Source organism: Stegastes partitus, unplaced genomic scaffold, assembly GCF_000690725.1.
Source record: "Stegastes partitus isolate 25-593 unplaced genomic scaffold, Stegastes_partitus-1.0.2 Scaffold245, whole genome shotgun sequence".
Classification (NCBI taxonomy): domain Eukaryota; kingdom Metazoa; phylum Chordata; class Actinopteri; family Pomacentridae; genus Stegastes; species Stegastes partitus.
The window spans coordinates 28,654-53,674 of NW_007577976.1; the positions used below are offsets into that span (position 1 = coordinate 28,654).

A 25,021-nucleotide genomic window follows, 5' to 3' on the forward strand; every position below is an offset into this window, starting at 1 on the left:
GAAGTTTCCGGAAGCTTTACGTGGCTGCTTTGGCTCAGGTGGTAGAGCAGGTTGGTCAATGATCGGAAGGTTGGCGGTTTGATTCCGCCCTGTAAACTGTGTCATGGTGGTTGTGTCCTTGGGCCGCAAGTGCTCCGATCTGCCTCAAAGTTGACACGCTGGATCAGAGTCCCGCCTGGAGCACGTTTGCGCCACACCCTGACGTGCACGACATCGACAAGCGTAGGGCGAGGACCCGTCAAATGCCACTTGCGGCTTTAATTAATATTGGGTCATCAATGTCTGTTTTAGTGGCAATATTTAGTAAATAAATAAATAAAAAATAATTAAATAAATAGTTCCGCAACTGTGGATATCTAAAGAAGTCTGAATTACTCAGCTGGTAATCAGTCTTTAAACTATCAAAATCTTTCATCGTTCCGTTTTGTGTAAGTGAATAAAAAGTAGTCACACCCCTTGGAATCCAGTGTTTAAATGTTCTGTCTATGAGATTACGCCCAAACCCAGGATCAAAAGCACACCATTGTAATATTTGCATTTTATCGTCCAGCTGGTATTCTTCTTTCACTTTTCCCCATATTTTTAACTGAGTTCTAATCCACGGGTTTTGAACCTTCTTAATATGTTTATCTAAATTTGTATGAGCTAGAACTGCTTGGATTGGAGGATCCTTCATTATTGAGAGTTCTATGTCTTTCCATCTGGCATGGAATTTTGGGGAACACATATTGATAAGCGGCTTGATCTGAGCTGCATGAAAATATCCTTTGAAGTATGGTAAGGCCATGCCTCCCTCCGCTTTTGAGAGCTGGAGTGTTTTATATTTGACCCTGTGTCTTCTAACTTGCCAAATAAATCTGGAAATGAGTCTATCAATCTCTGAAAGTTCTTTCTGCAAGATTTCCACTGGGAGTGCTTGAAACAAAAATAAATATCGTGGGAGAATGTTCATTTTCACACTGTCAATTCTGTGACTCAAACTGAGAAAGGAAATTGAGTTCCATCTTCTAATATCTTCTTTAGTTTTTGTTAGTACGGGGCCATAATTAATTTCTGCCAGTAAAGAAATGTCTTTTTCTTCTCCTGTTTTAGGTCAGTTAGGATTACCAAAATTATTTCTGTTTGCTAAATGCCAGAATAATGAGAGAGAATTTTTTTAGAGATTGATTTTTGTTACTTTCTTCAAAGTCAGAAATTTACATACATTTCCTTCGTATTTGGTAGCATTGCTTTTACATTGTATAACTTGGGTCAAGCGTTTTGGGTTTCCTTCCACAAGCTTCTCACAACAGTTTCAAAGAATTTTGGCCCATTCCTCCTGACAGAACTGGTGGAACTGAGTCAAGTTTGTTGGCCACCTTGTTTGCACACACCTTTTCAGCTCTTCTTGCAGATTTTCAACAGGGTATACTACGACACAAGTTTGACAAAGCCAGGCTTTCTTTGTGTAAGCCTGCTTGACAGAACTACAGCCTCAGCCAGAGTCTACGCGTGTCATGAAGGTGGTTATCAACTTTCTTAGTCAACTCGAACTTTCTGCTTCCGGCTTTGTGCGTGTTCACATGAAAGGGGGATTTAACTTGTCACGTGACTCTTCTTCTGCACAAAATGAAACAATCGTGTGCAGCTGCTTCAGTCAAGACGTTGTTTTAATGGAGAACAATGAGGAATATATATATTTTTAAAAATATGACTGTAGAAAGCATCACTACTGCAAGTGGTGCAAGATAGGAATGCTGGTACAAAACTGTAAATGTGTTAATATGTAATATTTTATCGATACAGCTTATTATTTCCAACTGTCAGCTGCACGTTAAGGTTAAACTTCATATATTTAAACATGATCTTGTATTGAAGTGCATTTAGGTCTGACACTGTCCCATAATGCAGGAAATCACACATTTTTGGCCAAATCAAAGTTAAATTAATGTTATTGATTAAATGTTCTCTGTAATAAATACCAGCAGAATAATCCATATTCTCATCTGTGATTTATCTGCTGCAGTACCAGCAGAGTAAACGGACTTCACAGAAAGTCAGAGCCAAACATTAAAACATATTTATGTGATTTCTGCGTTGCCAACTAAATGCATGTCTGGTTCCCATGGCAATATATTTACAGTGTGTGATACTGTAACTACAGGGCTTCATTGAGTGATATTCGTAACACAACTTAGCATGTTTACAGATAAAACACATTAAGCAGAGAATCTGCATCGCTCATAAATAAGTCAGGAAACAATCTGGTTTAAGGGAGACACTCTTTCCAGCTGATTGAAATCAGAAACTCTGAACATAACCTGCTCCAGACCAGGTTAGCTCCACAGCACAAGTTATCTTGAAGATCAAGCCAGGTAAAAAGAGAGCCACCTTCATGACACTGAAAACTCTGACTTTAAACTCAACATACCTGCTAACCTACTAATCTCACGCGGCAGTACAGCCAGCATCTTCAAAAGGTCTTTTACTTCTGTTCTGGGGTTGATACGCACATTTCGCACCAAAACACTTCATCTCTGGGACACAGAACCCGTCTCCTTCCTGAGTGTTACGATAGCTGAACATGGTGTTTATACCTGCATATTGTTGTTTGAACATATGAACGTAGAACCTTCAGGAATTTGGAAATTGTACCCAGGATGAACCAGACTTGTGGAGGTCCACAATACTCTTCCTGACATCTTGGCTGATTTCTTTAGATTTTCCCATGTTGTCACAACAGAAGCAGTATGTTTGAGGTGTGCCTTAAAATATATCCACAGGTGTGCCCAATTAACTCAAATGTTGTCAGTAAACCTATCAAAAGCTTCTAGGCCATGACAGCATCATTTGGGCTTTCCCAAATAGTTAAAAAGCATAGTAGTCTTACTGTACAAGAAAAGTATGTTTACCGTACTAGAGCAGATCTGAACAGAGGCACCAAGGTCGCCAGAGCAAAGTACAGACACCAGATAGAGGCCAATTTCAAAGACAGCAACCTCCACTCCATGTGGAAAGGCATCCAGAACATTACAGACCACAAACAACACCACAATACCTCCTCCCCCACGGATACTTCTCTACCAAAGCGGGAGAAAAAGGCTTTAAGAGGACAGCAGACAGGCAGAGGACACACAGTTGACACCATCAGAGCATGACCAGCCCCCCACCTTCCAACAACACCAGGTACTGCGAGTCCTGCGTTGCATCGACCCGATGGAGTACCAGAGAGGGTGCTGAAATCATGTGCTCGTCAGCTTGCTGCAGTATTCAGCAAAGCACAGTCCCCACCTGCCTGAAAACTGCCACCATAATCCCTGTGCCCAAATAGTCTGCCATCACAGGGTTGAATGATTTCCGGCCTGGGGCCCTGACACCGATGATCATGAAATGTATGGAGAGACTGGTGTTACATCATGTCAAGGCTCATATTCCACCAGGCTTTGATCAACATCAGTTCACCTACAGGTCAAACAGATCTACAGATGACACCATCTCCATTGCCCTACATACTGCTGTTAGCCACATTGAAAGCCCCAACACATACATCAGGATGCTGTTCGTTGACTTCAGCTCTGCTTTTAACTCCATCAGCCCCAGCCAACTGATCGACAAACTGTACACACTGCAACTTGGAACCCCCTCTATCTAACTAGCAGATCCCAGCATGTCAGCACAGGTGTTCCTCAGGGCTGTGTCCTGAGTCCAGACCTTCACACACTGTACATCCATCAACAGCTCCAACACCCTTATCAAATTTGCAGACAACACAACCATCGTGGGGTTGAGCAGCAACAACAACAAGGCACCATACAAGGAGGGGGTCCAACCACTGGCGGCCTGGTGCAGCGACAACCACCGCATCAGTGGGGAAGAAGTGGAGCAGGTCATGAACTTTAAGTTTCTCAGACTGCACATCTCAGCAGATCTGGGCTGGACCGTGAACACCACCCACATTGTCAAAAAGGCCCAGCAGCGTCTCTTTTTTCTCAGAACGCTGAGGAGGAACAAGCTCCATCCACCCCAGGACACTCTATTAACAACCCTCCCATCTGGCAGACTTTGAGTCATCAGAGCCCGTACCAACAGACTAAAACACAGCTTTTTCCTCATGGCTGTGAAGCGACTCCTGCAGAAACCATGACACTCCCAGTTTAGGGACTCATTCTAACAAATGCCCTTTTGTACTTTTAATAGAGTATTTATTTTATTGCTATTTTATTATTTATATCACCTTTTAACTTTTTTTTTCTTAGACTGTGACCATATTAGCTGCTGCAAAGATGATAAACAAAATTTTGTTGTATTTTGTGCACAATGACAATAAAGCTTCTTTTTCTGTATGTAAACTTCTGAGTGAAGAAAATAATAAAAAATTCTCCCTCTTTGTCATTATTCTGGCATTTAGCTGGTTAAACCGGATGTGGGATGTTGCAAAGTGCACATAGGGTCATGGTATGGTGGTGCAATACATCTTCAGAGAAAAATGTTTGTTCACATTGAAGTTGTATCCTGAAATTCACACTTTGTGAAGGTCATTTGTTTTTAACAGGCAGACATGGCCTTTCCCATTTGGAAAGTGCTACCCAAATCTTTGATCGTTGATCTTTTTTTTTTTTTTATGGCAGCAAGAACAAATAGCCATTCCCCTATTCTTGCAGGTAACCTATAACTGTTTATTTCTTTTTGCTTTTGGTGTAGTTTTAATAATTGAGAAAAGTGAAAGATGCAGTGATGAAGATCATTTATCCGTTAAAACAGAACTCGGAGCTTTGGTCCAAAACAGCAAAGTGGGCTAGGCAGAAAATAGGTGAGGTGCGTGGTGTCCTGTTAGTGTTTAAGATGGTTACCCTTTAATTGCAAAGTTGTTGGACGAGGAACTTTTGTTATACTGGTTATTCTTCTTTTTTATGGTTATTAAATATAGTATCATTTTACTTGTCAAACTAAACGCTGATACAGCCAGCCACAGAAGCAGCAACAGAGTGACTACACAGAGTGTCCTGTACTAACAGCATGATATTAATGCGAAAAAGTTGTCTGCCAAGACAGCTGTGGAGTAAACTGCCTTTTGAAGAAACCGAACACTCACGTTTTTACTTACTGCTGGTTTTCCTCTGTGTTAAATTTGGCTTCATTCTACTCTTTCAGATTGAAGGCTTTGATGTGAAACATGTGGACGAATATCATCTCGCTGGAATTGCTTTGGACATGTTTGTCCGATGGGAGCACAGACCTCCAAGCTCCACGGAGAACCGAAACGACGCCAGAGGAGAAGGCAGACCCAAACCGGAGCAGAATAAACCTGATGATGCTCGCTATTCAGAGGGATTGGTGAGTTGTACTTTAGCTCACAGTCAAATTGTAAAACTATTTACTGGAGGTAGTGTTGACATTCTTACTTTGCCACCACCAGCAAACCTTTGTTATTGTCCCTTTAAGACCCGCCTAACCTTGGACCTTGGTAAAGGTGTGTCTCTGGGCCAGTTATGGTTGGAACTCTTGCATTTCTACACATTGGAGTTTGCTCTTGAAGAGTACATCATTAGCATCCGCTTGAAGGAGCTCCTTTCTAGAGAAGTGAAAAACTGGCCTCGTCGCAGGCTCGCTATTGAAGGCAAGAAACCACTCTGTTTGAAACTCATCTTACATGTCTAGAGAAATACCAAGAATTCACATTGTGTTTCTTTTTTATCATTTTTCTAGATCCTTTTGCCTTGAAGAGAAATGTTGCACGGAGCTTGAACAGCCAAATGGTGTTTGAGTACATCCAGGAGCGTTTCCGTACAGCTTATAAATACTTTGCTTGCCCCCAAAAAAGGGGCTCTGGAGCACATCAGAGAAATGTGAAAGCAGGGGGGCAGGGTGCAAAGCCAGAGAGGGTCGAGAAGAAAGAAACTGCATTTGTAAATATGGAAGAGAATGATAGGAAAGGTGAAAGCAGTCAGGGCGCTCAGAGAGGGCACTGTGGATTTAAGGAGAATGAGGAGTGTGACAGCGATGATGAGGATGGCTCAGATCCGTCCAGAAAATGCAAAGAGAAGACATTAGATGCCACCCTCTTGGACATGGTTCTCAGTGAGGGGACCAAGCTTTCCATCTCCCCCAATGGCCTGCTGGACAGTGACAAGGAAGGGGAGGAGGAGGAGCAGGAGGAAGAGGAAGAGCATGAGCATGAGGAGGAAGAAACCAGTGTTTCAGAGAAGGATGAGCCTGTTACATCAGATGATTTGCACTATGTGTTTGATAAGATGATTTTCACTGGTGGGAAGGTAATTATAATGAACACCATTCACCTACTATATATGTTGTTTTTTCATAGTTAGTAGTAGAGCCAGCTTAAAATATCAAAATCTTGTATGTAATCATTTTTCTATAGCTTCCAAGTTGTTTGTAGTAGGCCTCTGTAGACAGAACAAAAAAACACATTGTTGATGCTTCTTCTATATTAAGGCTATAAAAGCAGAAAAGCTCATGTTGCCTGTCAGTCCTGATGGCTTCATGTTATTTTAGTGAGATGTTTGAACTTAGGAAGGGTTCTTATTGATGCATGAGTGTTGAATCGTGATACTTTGGAGTTAGTGTTTGGTAGACAGCATAATGATGTCCCGCAATCAGATTGTCATGTCTAATTTTAATACGTGGACTTTTTTGTTTCAGCCTCCAACTGTTGTGTGCAGCATCTGCAAACGAGATGGTCACCTGAAGGACGAGTGTCCTGAAGACTTTAAGAAGATTGAGCTGAAGCCTCTGCCTCCAATGAACGAACGCTTCAGAGACATTCTTGATGGGCTCTGCAAATTGTGCTACTGTATGTGGCCAGTAACGCAGTACATATATACGTGCAATATACAATTTACAAAAATGGAGGCCAGCAATGACCGATAGCTGTACAATGTGTGGATTTTGATTGATAAAATGACTTAAATGACTAAGGCATAATCAAACGCTCCTGATTAATTTTGTCTTGCTTGACTAATCAATTAATAGACTGATCTTTGCAGCTTCCTGTGACTACATTTGTGTTCTGCTATTTGTAGATGAGTTGTCGCCTACACATGCTGAGCAGCAGAAGAGGGAGCAGATCCTTGCAAGCCTGGAGAGGTTTATAAGGAAGGAGTACAACGGTGAGCTTTAGATAAATTTATTAATTTTTTAAAAACTTCTCAGAAGGGATTTTCCTGCTTAGAGGATTTCTTTGACTCTTCCCAAAATGATTTTAGCCAGTGGCAGAACAAAAACATTTATTTAAAAACCTTTTTATACCAGTTTTGTTAGTTGGGGTGTCATTTACCCAGTCATAGTAAACATTTTCCCCTTAATGTAAGTTGATGTATAATGCTTACTGTTATGTGTAATATTCCTGCTCAGATATTTCTTCCTGTTCCCTTATTTTATTTTGTTGTTCACTGATGATGTAAATTGAATCCTTATTCCCTACATTTAAAATTAAAAGCCTTTCATCAGTTGATTGGATGTAATATCTTGCCTGGAAAGCGTATTGTGGAACATTTGCAGTGATTGTTGTGCTGTTAATAATTTAACATCATGATTATGGGTAGAATTGGTATAGTTGATGATAATGAATAAATTGGACCATGAGAACAGTACATTTTAAAGAAAAACTCAGTAACAAGACCTTTAAGAACTTATTCCCTGAATCTTGTTTGACAGCATTTACGTATTGAAATGATAGACATTGATATTTCTCCCTGTTTTTTAATCCACAGATAAAGCTCAGCTTTGCTTGTTTGGGTCTTCCAAAAATGGTTTTGGCTTCCGTGACAGTGACCTTGATATCTGCATGACTTTGGAAGGTCATGAGACTGCAGAGGTTGGCAGATGAAACACTCTCACACAGAGATTTTGATGTGTGTGTGTGTGTGTGTGTGTGTGTGTGTGTAACATCACTGAATTATCAAATGGGTCAGAGATGGGGATAGTGATTCAATTCAGTTCAATTTCATTTATATAGCACCAATTCACAACATACAGTGCTTAACAACTTTATTAGAACACTACCTAATGTATGGTTTATACCACAACTGCCCTAAATTAGCATCATTGGTGATTACCCCCAATTTTTTTTTCTGTTTCTGTAATGGTTACTACACCAGTGTGTTGAAGCTCTTCAACTGAAATTCTCTTTTTAATGCTGAAATATAATTATTATTGTCATCCAAGAATTTTCAAATTTACTGTTTTACAAAAAAACGGAAAAAATCGTAAAGCACATTATTATTTCTTGATGAAGATGTCAAATTGTAATTATTTACTTCCATTCCTGAACAGAAAAATAGTTTTAGTGGTCGAATGTTATGCTTGATTAATTTCTGACTTCTCAGAGAAGCCCAGTGAGCCAGCTCAAATCTGGGTATGAAAAGGTGAATTCAGTTTGAAATTCTTCATTTCTGTTCAAAGTGGTAAAATGTCAAGAGCTCACTCAATGTGAAAGAGTCCACATTACAGCACTTCATGATGCCGGATGGTCTCTGAGACAAAAAGGGAAAAACATAAAGACTTCTCACAGTGTGGTCAAGTATGCTTTGGAGTCAACTGCCGAGACTGGTACTTACAACAAGCGTCAAGAAAGAGGCAGGAAACGAAAGTTGACTAAAGCAGATGTTAGACACCACAAGATTTAAAGTACTAGACACAGTAGGAAGACCACTGCTGATCTTCAGGCAGAGATGAATGCTTCTTGATCAGAGTCTCAGAAAGTCTCCAGAATGACCATAAGCAGACGACTGATGGAACAAGGCTTAAAGGGAAGAATAGCTGATAAGAAGCCATCATTGAGGACTGCAAACATACAGAAACGCCCCAGATTTGCCAGGAATATATATTATTATTATAATATTAAGTTGTTGTTTTTTTTTACTGTTGTGTGTGCAGGATTCTAGTTGTTTCTTTTTTTTTTGCCATCTTTAGTTTTTGAAAGATGTCGAAAATATTTATTTTCTCGTTGTCTAATAAATTTGATCAGCACTGTGTGTGTGTGTGTGTGTGTGTGTGTGATATGTATCTATCTATCTATCTATATATATATATATATATATATATATATATATAGAGAGAGAGAGAGAGAGAGAGAGAGAGAGAGAGAGAGAGAGAGTGAGAGAGTGAGCTATGTATATATCTGCTTTTAATGTTCATTTTTATCCCTCTGAACAGAAACTGAACTGCAAAGAGATCATTGAAGGCCTTGCAAAAGTGCTAAAAAAGCATACAGGTAGGTTGCGGTTTTACTGTCTCTTTAAAACTTTGTGACACCAGTGTGTGTCCAGCACTGGTTGTGATCTCCTATTGTCCCATTGTCCCAGGTTTGAGGAACATCTTGCCTATCACCACAGCTAAAGTGCCTATCGTGAAGTTTGAACACAGACAGAGTGGTTTGGAGGGGGACATTAGCCTGTATAACACTCTGGTGAGTGAATGAGGCCCTTATATCAGATCCTTAATCCATTGATGTATAAAGTACTTAGACTAGATTTTGTGAATTTATTGGAATGGATGAATCTTTATAGGCGCAACACAACACCAGGATGCTGGCAACGTATGCAGCTCTGGATCCACGTGTGCAATTCCTGGGATACACAATGAAGGTTTTTGCAAAGGTATGTAAAAGTTCGTAAACAGAGACAGTAAACCCTGATTGATTGCTTTTTTAAAGTATATTGCATTTTTAAAAAAAACTATTTGTACATCTAGATAGACATTTATTATCATATGTGCAGCCTAAAAAACAGCAGTTTAACACTGCAATGAAACTGTCCTGTTTGCACACTCCCGTAGACATAATAAAGAATATCAATACAGACATAAAAAGAACAAAGCAATAATATAAATAGATACGAAAACAAAAAGAGACAGAAACTTGCATATTGTCTATTTACATGTAGCAGCATCAATGAGGTGATGTAGCAGCAGATACACATACATTTAAAGTGCACAGTGCCTGGTGACACGTGTGAACTGGTGTCATGTTGTGTACATTGATTGATCTGACTGAATTTAATTGACAATTTCAAGCTCTTTCTAGAAAAATCCAGCATCTACACTCTTCTGACATCAAAAAACATTTACGTATTCTATCTAACAGGGTTGTACCAACTATTTCTAAAGACATTCGTAAACTCACTTAGTTTTATTGTTTTTGAGAAACTCTGACTTTGGACTTGATAAAAACACAATGGACCAATGCTAGCAGATGACATGTCGGTCTCTTTTCTGGGTAGCTTTTGTCCATTATACAATAGTTACATTGATATTTAGCAGCCGTCTCTATTTAGTACCATCATGTTTGTGATTGTATTGCTAACAACATTTTAGTTTAACCGGCGGCGGCGGCTGGAGTCTATCCCAGCCGACTTCGGGTGAAGCCAGGGCACGCACTGGACAGGTCACCCTACACTTAGCATCATTATCATTGGTAAAACATCGTACATTTAGGATATATATTAGTATAGTATAACGAGACACAACGTTTGAAGTCATACTCAATGGTGTGGGCAGTGCTCGCAGTTAGCATTTATTGAAAAGTCAGTTGTTTTTTAATGAAGAAAACAATTCTGCCCCTGCCCCAAATTTTGGGTTGTATGCTGACTGCAGAGGGGTCCATGTGGAAGCCTCACAGACTTTGGTGGATGACAAAATTTATGCCACATATTAGGGATGGACTGATTATTGATAAATGCTCTACTTCAGGTCTGATGCAGCCACCTCTCTCTGTGGTCTCAGAAATTTCTCTCAAGCAGTGACTGCAAAACTGAACAAGAAACATAAGCCATTGCCACCAGGAAATGAGCTACTCTCACACTGGCTAAGGCTATGTTAACGACTCATTTAAATAGCAGCCACAAATTGTCCTGAAACAAAGTCTGGAAAACAATTAATAATGCTTTAAGGTATGGACCTTAGTGTGCATTAAAAGGGATAGAGCTGTTGAAGATTAAGAAAATAGAAAAGCACAGCAGACATAACTGCAGGAGACAAACTGATGAATCTCAGTCAATCCTACATAAACAGTGCTCACTGCTATTTTACATATTCAGTTATCGTCCCCCTTATTGATGAAGAAGCCTGGTTATGAATAACAGATTCTCTGCTATCACATGCTGTGAAAGCATTACACATTACATTTGATGTATATTGACTCCAAATATTGGTTATCAGCCTTGCTTGATTACCAAAAATCGGCATTGGCCCTAAAAATAAAAAATAAAAAATAGCGGTTGTGTTGATGTGAAGTGTTGGCTGATATCCACACTACCAAGGCTAAGTTTGAACATTAGAACAACTTTTTCTAAATGACATTTCTTCCCAATTATATCTCATTATATCTCATTGACTGCGCACTAAATAGAAGATTTCTGAGTAGCTCTTGAATGCACTGAATTAGTACAATGTCATCTCTACATGTAATCAACCTTCCTGTGTGCTCACAGCGCTGTGACATTGGGGATGCATCCAGAGGAAGCCTCTCATCTTATGCTTACATCCTGATGGTGATTTACTTTCTGCAGCAGAGACAGCCTCCAGTAATTCCTGTCCTGCAGGAGGTACCTACTACTGTTTAATGACAGATATGAGTTATGCCTCAAACATTAAGGTGTGTTTAGTCTTCAAAAAATAAAATAAAATGCTCCATATTTCTTTTTAGATCTTTGATGGTAAGACTGTTCCCCAGCGGATGGTAGATGGCTGGAATGCTTTCTTTTTTGATGACCTTGAAGATCTGGTGAGTTAAATTCAAATGACTGTACAGAAACCCACTTCTGTACTTCTTTGGGTTAGTTCATTTGGCTGCTGTTTCTACTCTCATTTCCCTTGTTCTATTCAGATTAAAGTAGATCTGTTTTTTTGTGTCTTCTGTCTGAACAGTGTCGTCGCCTCTCAGACCAACGGTCGAACACAGAGTCAGTAGGAGAGCTGTGGTTGGGACTCTTGCGCTTTTACACTGAAGAATTTGATTTCAAAGAGCATGTCATCAGCATCCGCCAAAGGAAACGCCTCACCACCTTTGAAAAACAGTGGACCAGTAAATGCATCGCTATTGAAGGTGCTCACATGTATCTGCTTGTCCCTTATGCCTTTATCGGCTTCTCAGAGTTACAGCCAGGGTCTTACCTTCTACTCACTCATGTTCTTTTTTTCAGATCCCTTTGATTTGAATCATAATCTTGGTGCTGGAGTTTCTCGTAAAAGTAAGTGGTTTTGTCGACTTTACTTTAAATTGTTATCAAATTAAAAAAAAAATAAAAAATTTTTTTACTTAATTTTTCTAAAGGCATCAGTGACATATCTCTCACATCAAATTTGTACAATGTTTTATAAAATCACAACATCATTTTGGCAAATGAACAAATTTGCCATGTTGATACTGACCTGAGGGCTTTGTCTTTGTTTGTGTTGCCTTGTGCTGTACACCTTTATAGCAACACGACTTTTATTGTCTCTCATGTTATCTCATGTCTGTTATTAATTCTTTTTAGTAGCATGTTTTTACTTTTATTTACCAGAAGCCATGATGTTCCAAAGATGATTTTGTTGCTTATTTCATGTATGGTTTAAGCATCTTTATCATTGGTGAATGAATTTAAAGTTCATGCAAGGCTTGTCACACTTAAATCTTTTTTTTTTCTTGATGCTGAATACTTGTTTGTAAAACTCTGAAAATGTTCTATCCCTCATGCTGCATCTTCTGCCTCCTCCAGTGACAAACTTCATCATGAAAGCCTTTATAAATGGGAGAAAGTTGTTTGGAACTCCCTTCTATCCCATCCCTGGCACTGAAGTGGTGCGTCATAACTCAGCCTCCATACACAAATATAAAATGATCAAATGTTTAAAATATTAACACTGCTTTTCAAAGGAAACTGCTTCTTTTTAAAATATGTGCTGTTCTGTTGCAGGACTACTTCTTTGACTCAAAGGTTTTAACAGACGGCGAGTTGGCGCCTAATGACAGGTGCTGCAGAATCTGCGGGAAGATCGGACATTACATGAAGGACTGTCCAAAGAGACGCAGGTTGTTCTCTCTTCATTCATATAAATATTTTTCTCATTGTGTTAGAATTAAAAGACAACTGCTGGCTGGCAGCTTCCCAGTTGAACTCTCCAACATACGAGTGTGTTCACTTTCAATCTGCAGTGACTGGTAGAAGTTTGTGGTGGTACTAACTTTTAAAAGTAGACACATGGAAAAAAAAAGGCTGATGAATATTCGCGATACCTTAAGAAAGGTACAAATGGAATGCCCAACTGTCTCACAACAATGTAGGGACAGAAAGCAGGTGACACTGTACAAAGACAAAAGTGCTGCAGAAGGAAAATACTAAAGAGACCAGAGAACCAGCAACTACTTGATAATTATTCTTCCTCAAGCTCCAGTTGATGTAGCACAGATAAAGGTAGGCTAACATATTTAGGTCAAGCTGTTAGGTGTTATTTTTTAAACATGCTTTTTTATGTGGTTACATTTTTATGGCATGGATGACAGTGATTTCATGCTAATGCTTGCTGAAGCCAGTGTTTTGACCCAAAATTGCATCACTTTACAGTAATTACATTATTTCTGCATTACAGTAGGGTATTTGCTGATAATGTGAAAATTCCTGAGGTTCAAATCTTAATTTTTTTTCAGTTGCTTGTATTCCACCTTTATTTTTGATGATGGACTGAATCGTCCTGGCATAGATGATGCAAGTGTTGCACAACCTTCTGAAGAGATTTGTGGTGATATCTATAAATCTCATCTCCTCAACACCATTTGTACTTATGTAGCCCCATATCATGACACTCCTGCTTTTGTGCTTTACTGTCATGATGAAGCATTCCCTGTAGTGGTCCTGGCCAGTTTCACACCAAACACACTGGACCCCATCTGAGCCAAACTTATTCCTCCTGATCTCATGTGACCAAAGAATGTGCTCTCAGCATTCATCAAACTTTTTTTCATGCTCTTTAACACAGGTAAATCTTGCACTTTAGTGCCAAACAGCAAGCAAGGGCTGTCTTCTTTTATACAGAGGTTTAAGTTATGCACTGTCCTTTATACTGTCTGAGCTGTCTTTGAAAATCAGATTTCCACTGATAACCACTTTGCCAAGTTTGAAGCACCTGCCCATCTGTTTTTCAGCACTATATTGTGCAAGTAGCATACTGTCTGTGGTGTCACGGAGATGGCGGGACGGCCACTGCAACTATGATTAGTGGTACTATGGCTTCTCTAGCGATTTTTTCCCATGTGTAAATATTGTCATATCAACACCCACACAACATGTGTTTCACGGCCAAGGTGAACAGCCTCCGGCACGTTGGAACAAGCAGGTAAGGGAAGTTGGCAAGTTGGATCAGTAACTTTGGGACATGAATTGGCTCTGAAACACGTGTGTTTCATGGCTCATAGGTCCAAAACTGAGAAAGTTTTGGTTTTCTCACTTGTGTGTCAGTGATCATAGGTGTATTTATGTTTATTGCTACTTTCTGCTTTTCTTTTCTTTTTTTTTTTTTTAAATGTAATCTTTCTGAAATATTTGTGGCTAATTAATTGTAATTATATTCACTTATATCTCCACTGAATCTATCGGATGTATAAATTTCTGCTTTTTGTATCCTGACATTTTTAATTTTTTGTTGCCAGGATAAAGAAGAAAGAAAACGACAAAGATGAGGACATCAAGGAGGAGGAGCGGGAGCCAAAGGACAGGCGTTGTTTCCAGTGTGGGGACATGGGCCATGTACGGAGAGACTGTCCTGAGTACCGCCACCTCAAACAGAGGCCCCCTGGAGCACCTGGTAAGCAAAAAGTCATCTTAAGAGGTAAAACTTTGTAACAGTAACAGTTTGGTCATATATTACCAAAGAAGTTAATACTTTACAGCAGCGGTCTTCAACCTTTTTTGCACCTCTGACTGGTTTTAAGCAAGAAATTTTTCTACGGACCGGTCATTGTGCACATAACAAAAAATAATTGTTTTTTTTCTATTAAAACGTTTCGTAAATAAATAAAATTACTTTTTTTTTGCTTAATATGTGTTTAGTTTTTCTTCTGTCTCGGTATCGAGTCTCTCCTACTTTCCAAAGAAGTTCTCTTGAGACGTTTGTTTTTGACCGACAGCTTCGTTTTGCGGCTGGACATAAAAACTGACAGTCAAGTGCAGGAAACAAGCACAGACAGAAGTGACAGGAAGACTAGCTTGTTATTTTTCATAATAAAACACCCTGCAGACTCCTGAAAATAAAAATAAACCAATAAAATGTTCTTATTCTTTCTGTGCGACCTGGTACCAAATGACCTGTGGCCCGGTACCGGTCCGCGGCCCGGTGGTTGGGGACCGCTGCTTTACAGTAAAATGTTTTGTGTTTTTTTTTGGTTCATTTCTAGGTCTCAAATGAAATTCAAATTAAAAACCTTTGTCATAAATGTCAAAATAGGTTCTGATGTGCAAATACAAAATAGAACACACCTGATACTCCCAGCAGGTGAGGGTCAGAATTAAACGGACAATAAAAAAACTTAAATACATTCTTATTCCTCCACAGCTCCTCACATGGTACGAACTATCGTGAACTCCCAGTCCATCCCCATTCCCCAGGCAGCTGCAGACTGTCCTTTAAGGACCAGACAGCCCTCTGAATGTGTAAGTACAATGGCTAGACATTATAGGTCATTTCATCTATAATACAAAATAAATGTAAAAGATCATTTGCATCTATTTGTTCAGGTTTTCAAATAACTCACTGTCTCCGTCCCAGTACAAGGGAGGTGAATGGACATTTGTTTGGTGGGCTTATTTCAAACAGGAGCACATCTTCACAGAGACACTGTCCTAACTACTCCACAGACATCTGAACAATTCCTACTGGAACTGTTTTTTCATAGTCCTTGTAAACAAACTCATTTGGGATGGCTTTATTATTGTTGTTTAATTCTCAGATTCATTATTTTATCTAATTAAGGTCTTAAAGTTGAATTAGTCCTGTTGGCAAGAAGTTTTGTCATAAGAGTCCTTGATAGGCCCTATAAAACAAATTAACAATTACATCTTGAAATTTCAGTAAATTAAAAAAGGATAATTAATTTGGGTGAACTGCACCCTAAATCCTGTGTTAAGGCTGCAAAATGTTTGTGGAATGTTTGAATAAATAAAAAAATGACTATTGTGTGATTGTTATATTTCTAACACTGTCTTTCTTCTCAATAGTCAGATAGTCGGCAGACTCCGCCCTACTCCCCGCAGCCCACTGGTCACCAGAGTTCCTCCAGTTCCCCTCAGCCCTCCCACAGTAAGACCGGTTCTGCTGGTCCCCAAAAGCAGCCTGCTCACCCCCAGGTCCCATTGTCTCTTTTTAGTTTTCCGACCTCCCATCCAGGCCAGTATCATCCAGGAGCGCTCACTGCACTGGGAATTCTTCCCTCTCACCAGCATCAGTCACACCAGTCCCAAGGGCAGCCTCATCACCCGGTGCACATCCCCTCCACCTCCTGGCCCATCCATGGACCAGTCCTTAGTACGTCCTCTCCCACTGCCCCCTCCCCGCCTGGCCTGAAATTTGCCCTGCATTCAGCATCGGGAAATGGGAGTCCCACAGGCTCAGGGGGCAACCCCAGCCCCATGAATCTGAATGATCCCAGCATCATCTTCGCCCAGCCGGCAGGGAGACAGCTGGGCATCAGTGGGCCAGGACGGGAAGGGCACTGGCACAACCACTTGGCACAACCTGGGTCACTCTTGGGCAATGGCACTGTAGTCAAACCAGGTACTCACTGGCTGAACTTTGGTGGCACGTCTGTCTGTGTGTGATTTTATCTGTATCTTTCTATATCTTACAGAGCAACTTTAAACTGGTTCCACTTGTTGGAGTTAGTAATTTATACAGTACCAGTCAGAAGTTTGGACACACCTTCTCATTCAATGTTTTTTATTTAATTTAATTATTTCTACATTGTAGATTGATACTGAAGACATCAAAACTATGAAAGAACACATATGGAATTATGTAGTAAACAAAAAAGTGTTAAATCATAATGTTTTATATTTTAGATTCTTCGAAGTAGCCACCGTCTGCCTTAATGACAGCTTTGCACACTCTTGGCATTCTCTTAATCAGCTTCAGGACATAGTCTCCTGGAATGGTTTTACAACAGACTTGAAAGACTTCCCAGAGATACTGAGCACTTATTGGCTGCTTTTCCTTCACTCTGTGGTCCAACTCATCCCAAACCATCTCAATTGGGTTTAGGTCAGGTGATTGTGGCCATCTGACCTGGTTTCTATGTCAGATCACTTTCCTTCTTGGTCAAATATCCCTTACATAGCCTGGTGGTGCGTTTGGGGTCATTGTCTTGTTGAAAAACAAATGATGGTCCCAGTAAACGCAAACCAGATGGGATGGCATGGTGCTGCAGAATGCTGTGGTAGCCATGCCGGTTAAGTGTGCCTTCAATTTTGAACAAATCACCAACAGTATCACCAGCAAAGTACCCCGACACCATCACACCTTCTTCTCTGCTCACCTTCTCAGTGTCTCAAAGAGACACAGCAGTTGGAACCAAAAATCTCTTCTTCTTGTTTATTCTCAGTCGTGGCTTCTTTGCAGCAGTTTGACCATGAAGGCCTGATTCACACAGTCTCCTCTGAACAGCTGAGGTTGAGTTTTGTCTGCTACTTGAACTCTGTGAAGAATTGATGTGGGCTGTAATCTGAGGTGCTCTTAATTTGTGGTTTCTGAGGCTGGTAACTCTATTGAACTTATCCTCTGCAGCAGAGGTAGCTCTTGGTCTTCCTTTCCTGATGTAGTCCTCATGAGAGCCATTGTTATTATAGCATTTGATGGTTTTTGCAACTACACTTAAGGATACATTCAGAGTTCATCAACTGATCTTTGTGTCTACAAGTAATGGACTGTCATTTCTCTTCACTGAGTTGAGTGGTTCTAACCATACTATGGATTACAACAGTAGTTAAATAGGGCTGTCCACTGTGCACTAACCCTACCTCTGCACAACACCACTGATGGTCTCAAACACATTAGGAAGGCAAGTAATTCCACAAATTGACTCTTGACAAAGCACACCTGTTAATTCAAAACCATTCCAGGAAACTACCTCATGAAGCTGATTGAGAAAATGTCAAGAGTGCTGCTCAAAATAATCTAAAATATAACACATATTTTGGTTTGTTAAACACTTTGTTTACTGCATAATTCCATATGTGTTGTTTTATTGTTTGATGTCTTTAGTATTAATCTACAATATAGAAAATAATTCAAAGAAATAAAAGCCTTTGAATGAGAAGGTGTATCAAAACTTTTGAGTGGTACTGTATGTAGGCTAATGTTTTTGGAATATCAAGATAATTCTGAGTCCAGATTATAGTGCTCATTGAATCTTTTCCAGAGAAAACCAACAACTAACAAAAAACTAACAACTGTATTTTACAGGTCAAGAATGAACTTTAGATGTTTTGAGTCAGTATGCACAAGGCATCTTTTGAGTGCTCAAAACTGTGAAAATCTACAGTTCCAAGACAACTGGTCAGACCAATCCTGCTTAGGGAACTGGTGTTACTTAAATCTGACTCAACAGATGTAGGTTTCACATATAAGCTACCACTCATTTCAGTCGGCTTTGTCCTTTCTTCAGCTGTCTACCATGACGACTGGGATTAGTTTGAAGAAATACAAACAAGCCAGAGGGTTTACCCCATAGCAGAAAGATAGTGTGGTGCAACCAGACCATTATGTTGTACAGAATGGGCTAGCAAAGCTAGACTAATAGTAATATAATGGTAATCCTTTTTAAACCACAGAAGATGCGATAGTAGTTGACAAAACTGAACCAGAGTTTTAAAGCTAGATTTTTTTCAGACCTCAAATTTTATGAGTCACTGAATATATGTTTGTGCTCTGTCTACAGAGTCAGGTCACCCGGCCCAGTTTGTAGGTGTGAGCCAAGGCTCTCTGTTATGGGAGCACAATAAAACACCCCAGTACACCCTGTCTCCATCGTGGCCCTACAGGATGCCCCAGAACTTCATTCAGCAGGGCAACGGGGGCTACCAGCCAGGAAAACCCTTTGTGGCCCAAGGTCAGATATGACAAAGAGGGGTTTTAATTACTAGGGATAGGGTAAGTTGTCCATTTGAACTGACTGACTTTTTGTTTTGATAATTTTGTCGTTCTGTAGGTTCTGTGGTGCATCCAAATCCCAGTTTCCCACTGGTCCCCCATGTCCGGCATCAAGTCAATCTGAATTTCATCCAGCAGAAGAAGTAATCATGCTTCTCCTTTTTAATTAGGTTTATGGTCAGTAACATAACACAGCAAAACTATGTACTCTTTGCATCATTTGATCACAAGAAAAATTTTTAAAATGAATTTTATCATTTTTGTACAGTTTTTACGTTTTATTTTTTTGTCTCATTGCATTGATTTGTGATACAAATGTCAAATATTTTAATACCCCCATTTTTGAGGGGGTCCAAAAAGTGTTTTTATTTTATGTGTAAAGTAAGGACGAAAAATGTAAACGTTTATTTTTATTAGCTGTATTCATACTTTGCTTGCCACAAAATGAAGGCTTTGAATAGATGTTTGTTTTAAAAACAATCTAATGTGTCACCCTAAGTATGTAGTGCCAAAAGCAGGGATAGCAAGTAAGGGGAAAAATCTCAAATATAAAAAAAGCCTACAAAAAAATAAAGAAAAAAAACAAAACTTTTTTGTGTCACGTGAGTTAATCTTGCCAATGAATGATCCTGGATACCATGCAGTTATATACACAGTCATGGAAAAAATTATGAGATCACCCTTGTTTTCTTCAGTTTCTTGGACAAATATAATGATAACAACTAAAATAGCTCATAAGAGCTGATATCTAGCCATTTTCCATGGTTTTCTGGATAATAAACAAAATCACTTTAGTTCTTACATCAATAGCTATGGCATTGGACTGCCAAAAACAGTGCTTTTAGGCATTCCATATTTTCTTTTCTGTCTGTTTTAGTCTCATGATATATACAGGAGTTAGTACTTGATTCCATAACCATTGTTTTTGATGACTGCAGCCATGCGTCTTGCCATGCTCTCCACCAGCTTCTGACATTGTTCTGCTGACACAGCAGCCCATTCCTGTTGCACAAATTCAAACAAATTTTCTTAGTTTTTGAGCTTGTGGTTCTCTGTTTTGCATTTGAAGATTTTCCACAGGTTTTAATTGGATCTAGATCTGGTGATTGAGCAGACCAAGGCATGGTTGGAATGTTCTGGTTCTCCATCCAGGCTTTAACTGACCTTGCTGTGTGACAAGGGGCATTGTCTTGTTGGAAAATCTAGTCATTCGAGTCAGGAAAGAGCTTTTCAGCTGATGGAAGAAGACTTTTTAAAAAAACAAAATTTTATTTTCTTTTTATTGACACATTTCAGCATACATTCTGCATATAACCGATAAACAATGACTCTCTTTTTTCCTCTTGCAAACAGTTTCTTGAAATAATACATGACACTCTTCCTTAGACTTTCTCTTTGAATAAAAAAATAAACATGTGCAGGACATAAATGTCATTTACTGACTCACAGTTAAACTGAAAAGATAAAAGAAAAAAAGAAAAAAAGTAAAGTAAAACAAATAAAGGGAACAGTTCAACTTCTGTAGCCGTGAGCTAGGTTTTTTTTCCCCATTCCCATGATGGACATCTCAGATAAAATCTGACCCAATTGGTTTTAGATATTCCATCCAGTTTTCACAAATCTCTTTGAATTTGTTCACCTCCAGTCTCACAAGGAAAGTTAACTTTTCCATCACATATATATTGTGCATAACCTCAACCCAGTCGTCAACCTTAGGTACCACATTCTTCATTCACTTTCTGGTAAGCACTTTCTTGCTTGCAATCATCATTATTTTATAAATATGTTCGTTCCCAAATCTTCTGAAATCTATGTCCAGTTTCTCCAGGTATAGTGCCTCAAATGTAAGTGGAAGGTCTACCTTCAGTATTTTATCTATACACTTCTTAATCTCCTGCCAGTAGCTGCGAATGGAGGGACAACTCCAGAATGCGTGAAAGTGGTCTGCTTTAGCAGCTCCACATAATCGCCAGCACTTTGTGTCATGATAAACGGTCTGTGCTGCAGTTCTAAAGAATCTCATGATGTTCTTCCACCCGTGTTCTCTCCAAGACAAGGAGTAAGTTGTCCTCCACTGCTGTTCATTAATCTCTTTCCAATCATCTACTGACATAATCACATTTGCCTCCCTCTCCCACTTTTATATACACTGTGTCATTACCCTTTAAGTCTTTCATCTCCTTGTATAATTTTAAAATTAGCCTTTTCCCGGGTTTTGATTTATATGCTGAAAAGAACATCTCAGTGACTGCTGACTCCCTCCCTCCCAACAAGGTGAACAGCCTCTGGCACATTGGAACAAGGCAGGTAAGGAAAGTCGGCAAGTTGGATCCCTAACTTCGGGACAAGGATTATTTTCCACTCTGGAAAATGCCTCAATTGCAAATACCTGTACTGATCCTGAATCGTTGGAGGAATTTGCTCAAACAAATCTTGAAAACATTTGATCATCTTCTTTCTTAGGAGCTCCCTGAGAATCGGAGGTCTTCTTTCCCAATTTCCAAAATTCTTATCTATTCTATTTGGTGCTGAACCGCACAACCTATTCACAGGGGTTCCTCAAGGGTCAGTGCTTGGTCCCCTTCGCTTCTCAATATACACAACCTCACTCGGTGCAATAATCCACACCCATGGTTTCTCATACCATTGCAATGCTGATGATACCCAGCTCTTCCTGCCATTCCCCCCAGACGACCACACGTTCTCTGCCCGGATCTCATCATGCCTTGCAGACATCTCGGCACAGATGAAAAAACACGACCTTCAACTCAACCTCTAAGACTGAGCTCCTGGTCATCCCAGCCAGTCCCTCTCTACAACAAGAAATCAACATCCAGCTTGATTCAACCCAACTCAAACCCACAAAATCTGCCAGAAACTTCAGTGTCATGATTGATGACCAACTATCCTTAAACACTCATGTAGCCTCTGTTGCTCAGTCGTGTTGATTCGCCCTGTACAACATCAGGAAGATCAAACCTTTCCTGTCTGACCATGCAGCACAACTCCTGGTACAAGCTCTCATAATATCACGCATTGACTACTGCAACTCCTTACTGGCAGGCCTCCCCACATCCACGGTCAAACCTCTGCAGATGATCCAGAATGCAGCAGCATGTCTGGTTTTCAGCCAGCCAAAAACAGCACGTCATCCCACTGTTCAGATCGCTTCACTGGCTTCGAGTTGCTGCCCGCATCAAATTCAAAACTCTGACACTTGCTTACAAAACTACAATGAGAACAGCTCCCTCCTACCTGAACTCTCTCATTCAGGTCTACACTCACTACACTCGACCAACAAAAGCCGCCTGATACAAACACCGCAACAGGGCCCGAGGTCGATTGCTAGACTCTTCTCCTCTGTGGTTCCCTGATGGTGGAATGAGTTGCCAAACTCTGTTCAATCTGTTGATTCCCTCTCAGTCTTTAAGAAAAGACTAAAGACCCAGCTCTTTACTGAAGACCTTTGCACTTGACAGACTGAAAGCAAACAAAAAAACAAAACAAAACAACAAAAAAAATCCTATTACCTCCCACACAGCCTGCTATTGGCATCATTGCCCCAACACACTTAAACTTGTTCTATGACACTTATCTAGATTGTTTTTCTCCAGACTAGATCCTTATTGTGTTGTATCCGGACTCAGATGTATGTCGCTTTGGATAAAAGAGACTTCTGTTCATAGACTTCAGCAGTGCCTTCAACACCATCATACCACAGCAACTAGTGGAAAAGCTTAATCTGCTAAAGGTTAACAACAGCATCTGTACCTGGGTCTACAACTTTTTGACTCAGCGACAGCAGACAGTTAGGGTGGGCAGCCACACATCAAAGACCATCAGAGTGAGCACAGGCTCACTGCAGGGTTGTGTCCTGAGCCCTTTGCTCTTCAATCTGCTCACCTTTGACTGCACTGCCAGATTCTGCAGCAACCACATCCTGAAGTTTGCAGATGACATAACGGTACTGGGCCTCAGTAAGGACAACAGCGAGTCTGCATACAAGGAAGAAGTGAAACAGCAGAGTTCATGGTGCAGTTCCCATAACCTCTTCCTCAATGTGGACAAGACCAGTGAGGTTGTTATAGATTTCAGGAGGGCTGGCAAACAGGATCACGCACCACTATTCATCAACTGAACTGCTGTGAAGAAGGTCAGCAGTGTGAAGTACTTGGAGGTTCACACTGATGAATACCCCACTTCAACCACTAACAACTCGGCAGTCCTCAAAAAGCTCAGCAGCGGCTCCACTCACTTCGCAGACTCAGGAAAACAGGCCTTCCCACCACACACCTCACCACATTCTACAAGTGCACCGTTGAAAGCAACCTGACCTATGGCTTCACCACCTGGTTTGAGTGCTGCAGCGCCAAGGACAGAAAGCTGCTTAACAGACTGGTCAAGACAGCCAGCAAAATCATTGGTGCCCCACTCCCCTTCCGAATGGAGCTATACTAGCAGCGCAGCATCAGTTGAGCCACCTCCATCATCATGAACCTGCTCTCCCCTCCCACCACATCTTCTCTGTTTTGCCATCAGGGAGGAGATACAGCAGTATTATCTGCAAAACAAGCAGGAAGTTGAATAGCTTCTTTCCCCAGGCTGTAGGACTTATTAATAGACTGTCCCCCATCCCCACATACACACCCACACACACCCTTGACAGCTAGTCACCTGTCAAGTCAAGAGACTTAATGCACTTTGAGAGACTGGACTGTATTTTATCTGATTTTATGACTATTTATTAGTTTATTATGATGCTTATATTTTATTATGATGTATGCTGTTTTATTGATGTTTTTATTGCACTGCAGTCACTGATTGAGAGATGAAATTTCGTTCTCTTGTGTATGAAAATGCACAGTGAAAATGACAATAAAATCTTTGAACTTTGAACTTGAACTTTGCTAAATGAAATGGTAGAATTGTAGAAATTGTGCGAATTCGGAATCGGACCCAATCCATCTTAGTAATGTACTTTGTATTCTCAAGTCATTTTTTGTGATTAATTCAAACCAAAGCTTCATTGATCCACCAGATGTATCTAGAAATCATTTTGTCCCACTCCCTGTATTCATTATCTGTCACCTCCACTGGTAGTCTTTGGAACAGGTGCAGAAGCCTCGGCAGTACATCTATTTTAACCTCCACTCTCTGTATAATGCTCATATAGGGTATTGAATTCCATCTGCTGATATCAGATTTAATTCTATTAATCAATGGATTGTAACTGATGGATTTTAATTGTCCTAAATCTTGAGGTAGAGTAACTCCCAAATATTTTATTGAGTTTGTTTCCCAGTTGATCCCGTATTTGTCCCTGATCTCTTGGCCTGGTCTATAGTTGAAAGTAATAATCTGAGTTTTTTTGTATATTTATTTTATAGCCAGACATAATACCATAATCTGTAAGGGTTCCCATAAGTGCAGGGAAGGACGTATTTGGGCTTGATAAATATATGAAAACATCATCTGCAAATAAGACTATTTTTGGTATCCCTCCCCCCCATATCTATGCCTGTTAGATTTTCATTTGGATTTATCCAATAGCTCAGCAGTTCCAGAAAAATGGCAAAAAGAAAAGGACTCACTGAGCAACCCTGATGGCAGCCTCGTTCTAGAGTGATAGATCTTGAAAGACTCGTCTCGTCGGCTCGTCGTCCACATTAGCCGTTTAATCTGCTCCGACCAGTTCTCAGCCGGCTTCACGACCTTCACCTGAAACCCTCCGGTCATCATGTCCTTCGTTGCCTCCTGCGCCGTATTGCGGATGTGTGTCTCCCCCTCGGAAGCATATATTCTTGTCTTTTAGTGCCCTTTTCGTCTCTGTGTACTCTTTGTGTTTTCTCAGGATGTCTGGCGCATAGTTGTTGTCCAGAAACACCTTTCTCCTCTCGTACATGAAACC

The 25,021-nt window shown here is 40.2% G+C and overlaps 1 protein-coding gene across 3 annotated transcripts in view; it reads left to right on the top strand.

The window, feature by feature from the left end:
* The window catches only part of tut4 (terminal uridylyl transferase 4), a 33,859-nt gene extending 14,158 nt beyond the window's left edge, over positions 1–19,701 (top strand). For all 3 annotated transcript variants that reach the window (XM_008281791.1, XM_008281790.1, XM_008281792.1), the window contains 20 exons: positions 5,131–5,313; positions 5,422–5,596; positions 5,686–6,251; positions 6,640–6,790; positions 7,020–7,106; positions 7,710–7,813; positions 9,154–9,211; positions 9,303–9,406; positions 9,507–9,596; positions 11,427–11,540; positions 11,642–11,719; positions 11,863–12,040; positions 12,138–12,185; positions 12,696–12,778; positions 12,894–13,009; positions 14,624–14,778; positions 15,526–15,623; positions 16,188–16,743; positions 18,902–19,072; positions 19,172–19,701. In XM_008281791.1, the coding sequence (XP_008280013.1) occupies positions 5,131–5,313; positions 5,422–5,596; positions 5,686–6,251; positions 6,640–6,790; positions 7,020–7,106; positions 7,710–7,813; positions 9,154–9,211; positions 9,303–9,406; positions 9,507–9,596; positions 11,427–11,540; positions 11,642–11,719; positions 11,863–12,040; positions 12,138–12,185; positions 12,696–12,778; positions 12,894–13,009; positions 14,624–14,778; positions 15,526–15,623; positions 16,188–16,743; positions 18,902–19,072; positions 19,172–19,260 (3,204 nt within the window). In that variant the 3' untranslated portion in view covers positions 19,261–19,701. The remainder of the gene's footprint in view (positions 1–5,130; positions 5,314–5,421; positions 5,597–5,685; positions 6,252–6,639; positions 6,791–7,019; positions 7,107–7,709; positions 7,814–9,153; positions 9,212–9,302; positions 9,407–9,506; positions 9,597–11,426; positions 11,541–11,641; positions 11,720–11,862; positions 12,041–12,137; positions 12,186–12,695; positions 12,779–12,893; positions 13,010–14,623; positions 14,779–15,525; positions 15,624–16,187; positions 16,744–18,901; positions 19,073–19,171) is intronic.
* Positions 19,702–25,021: the final 5,320 nt, after the last annotated feature.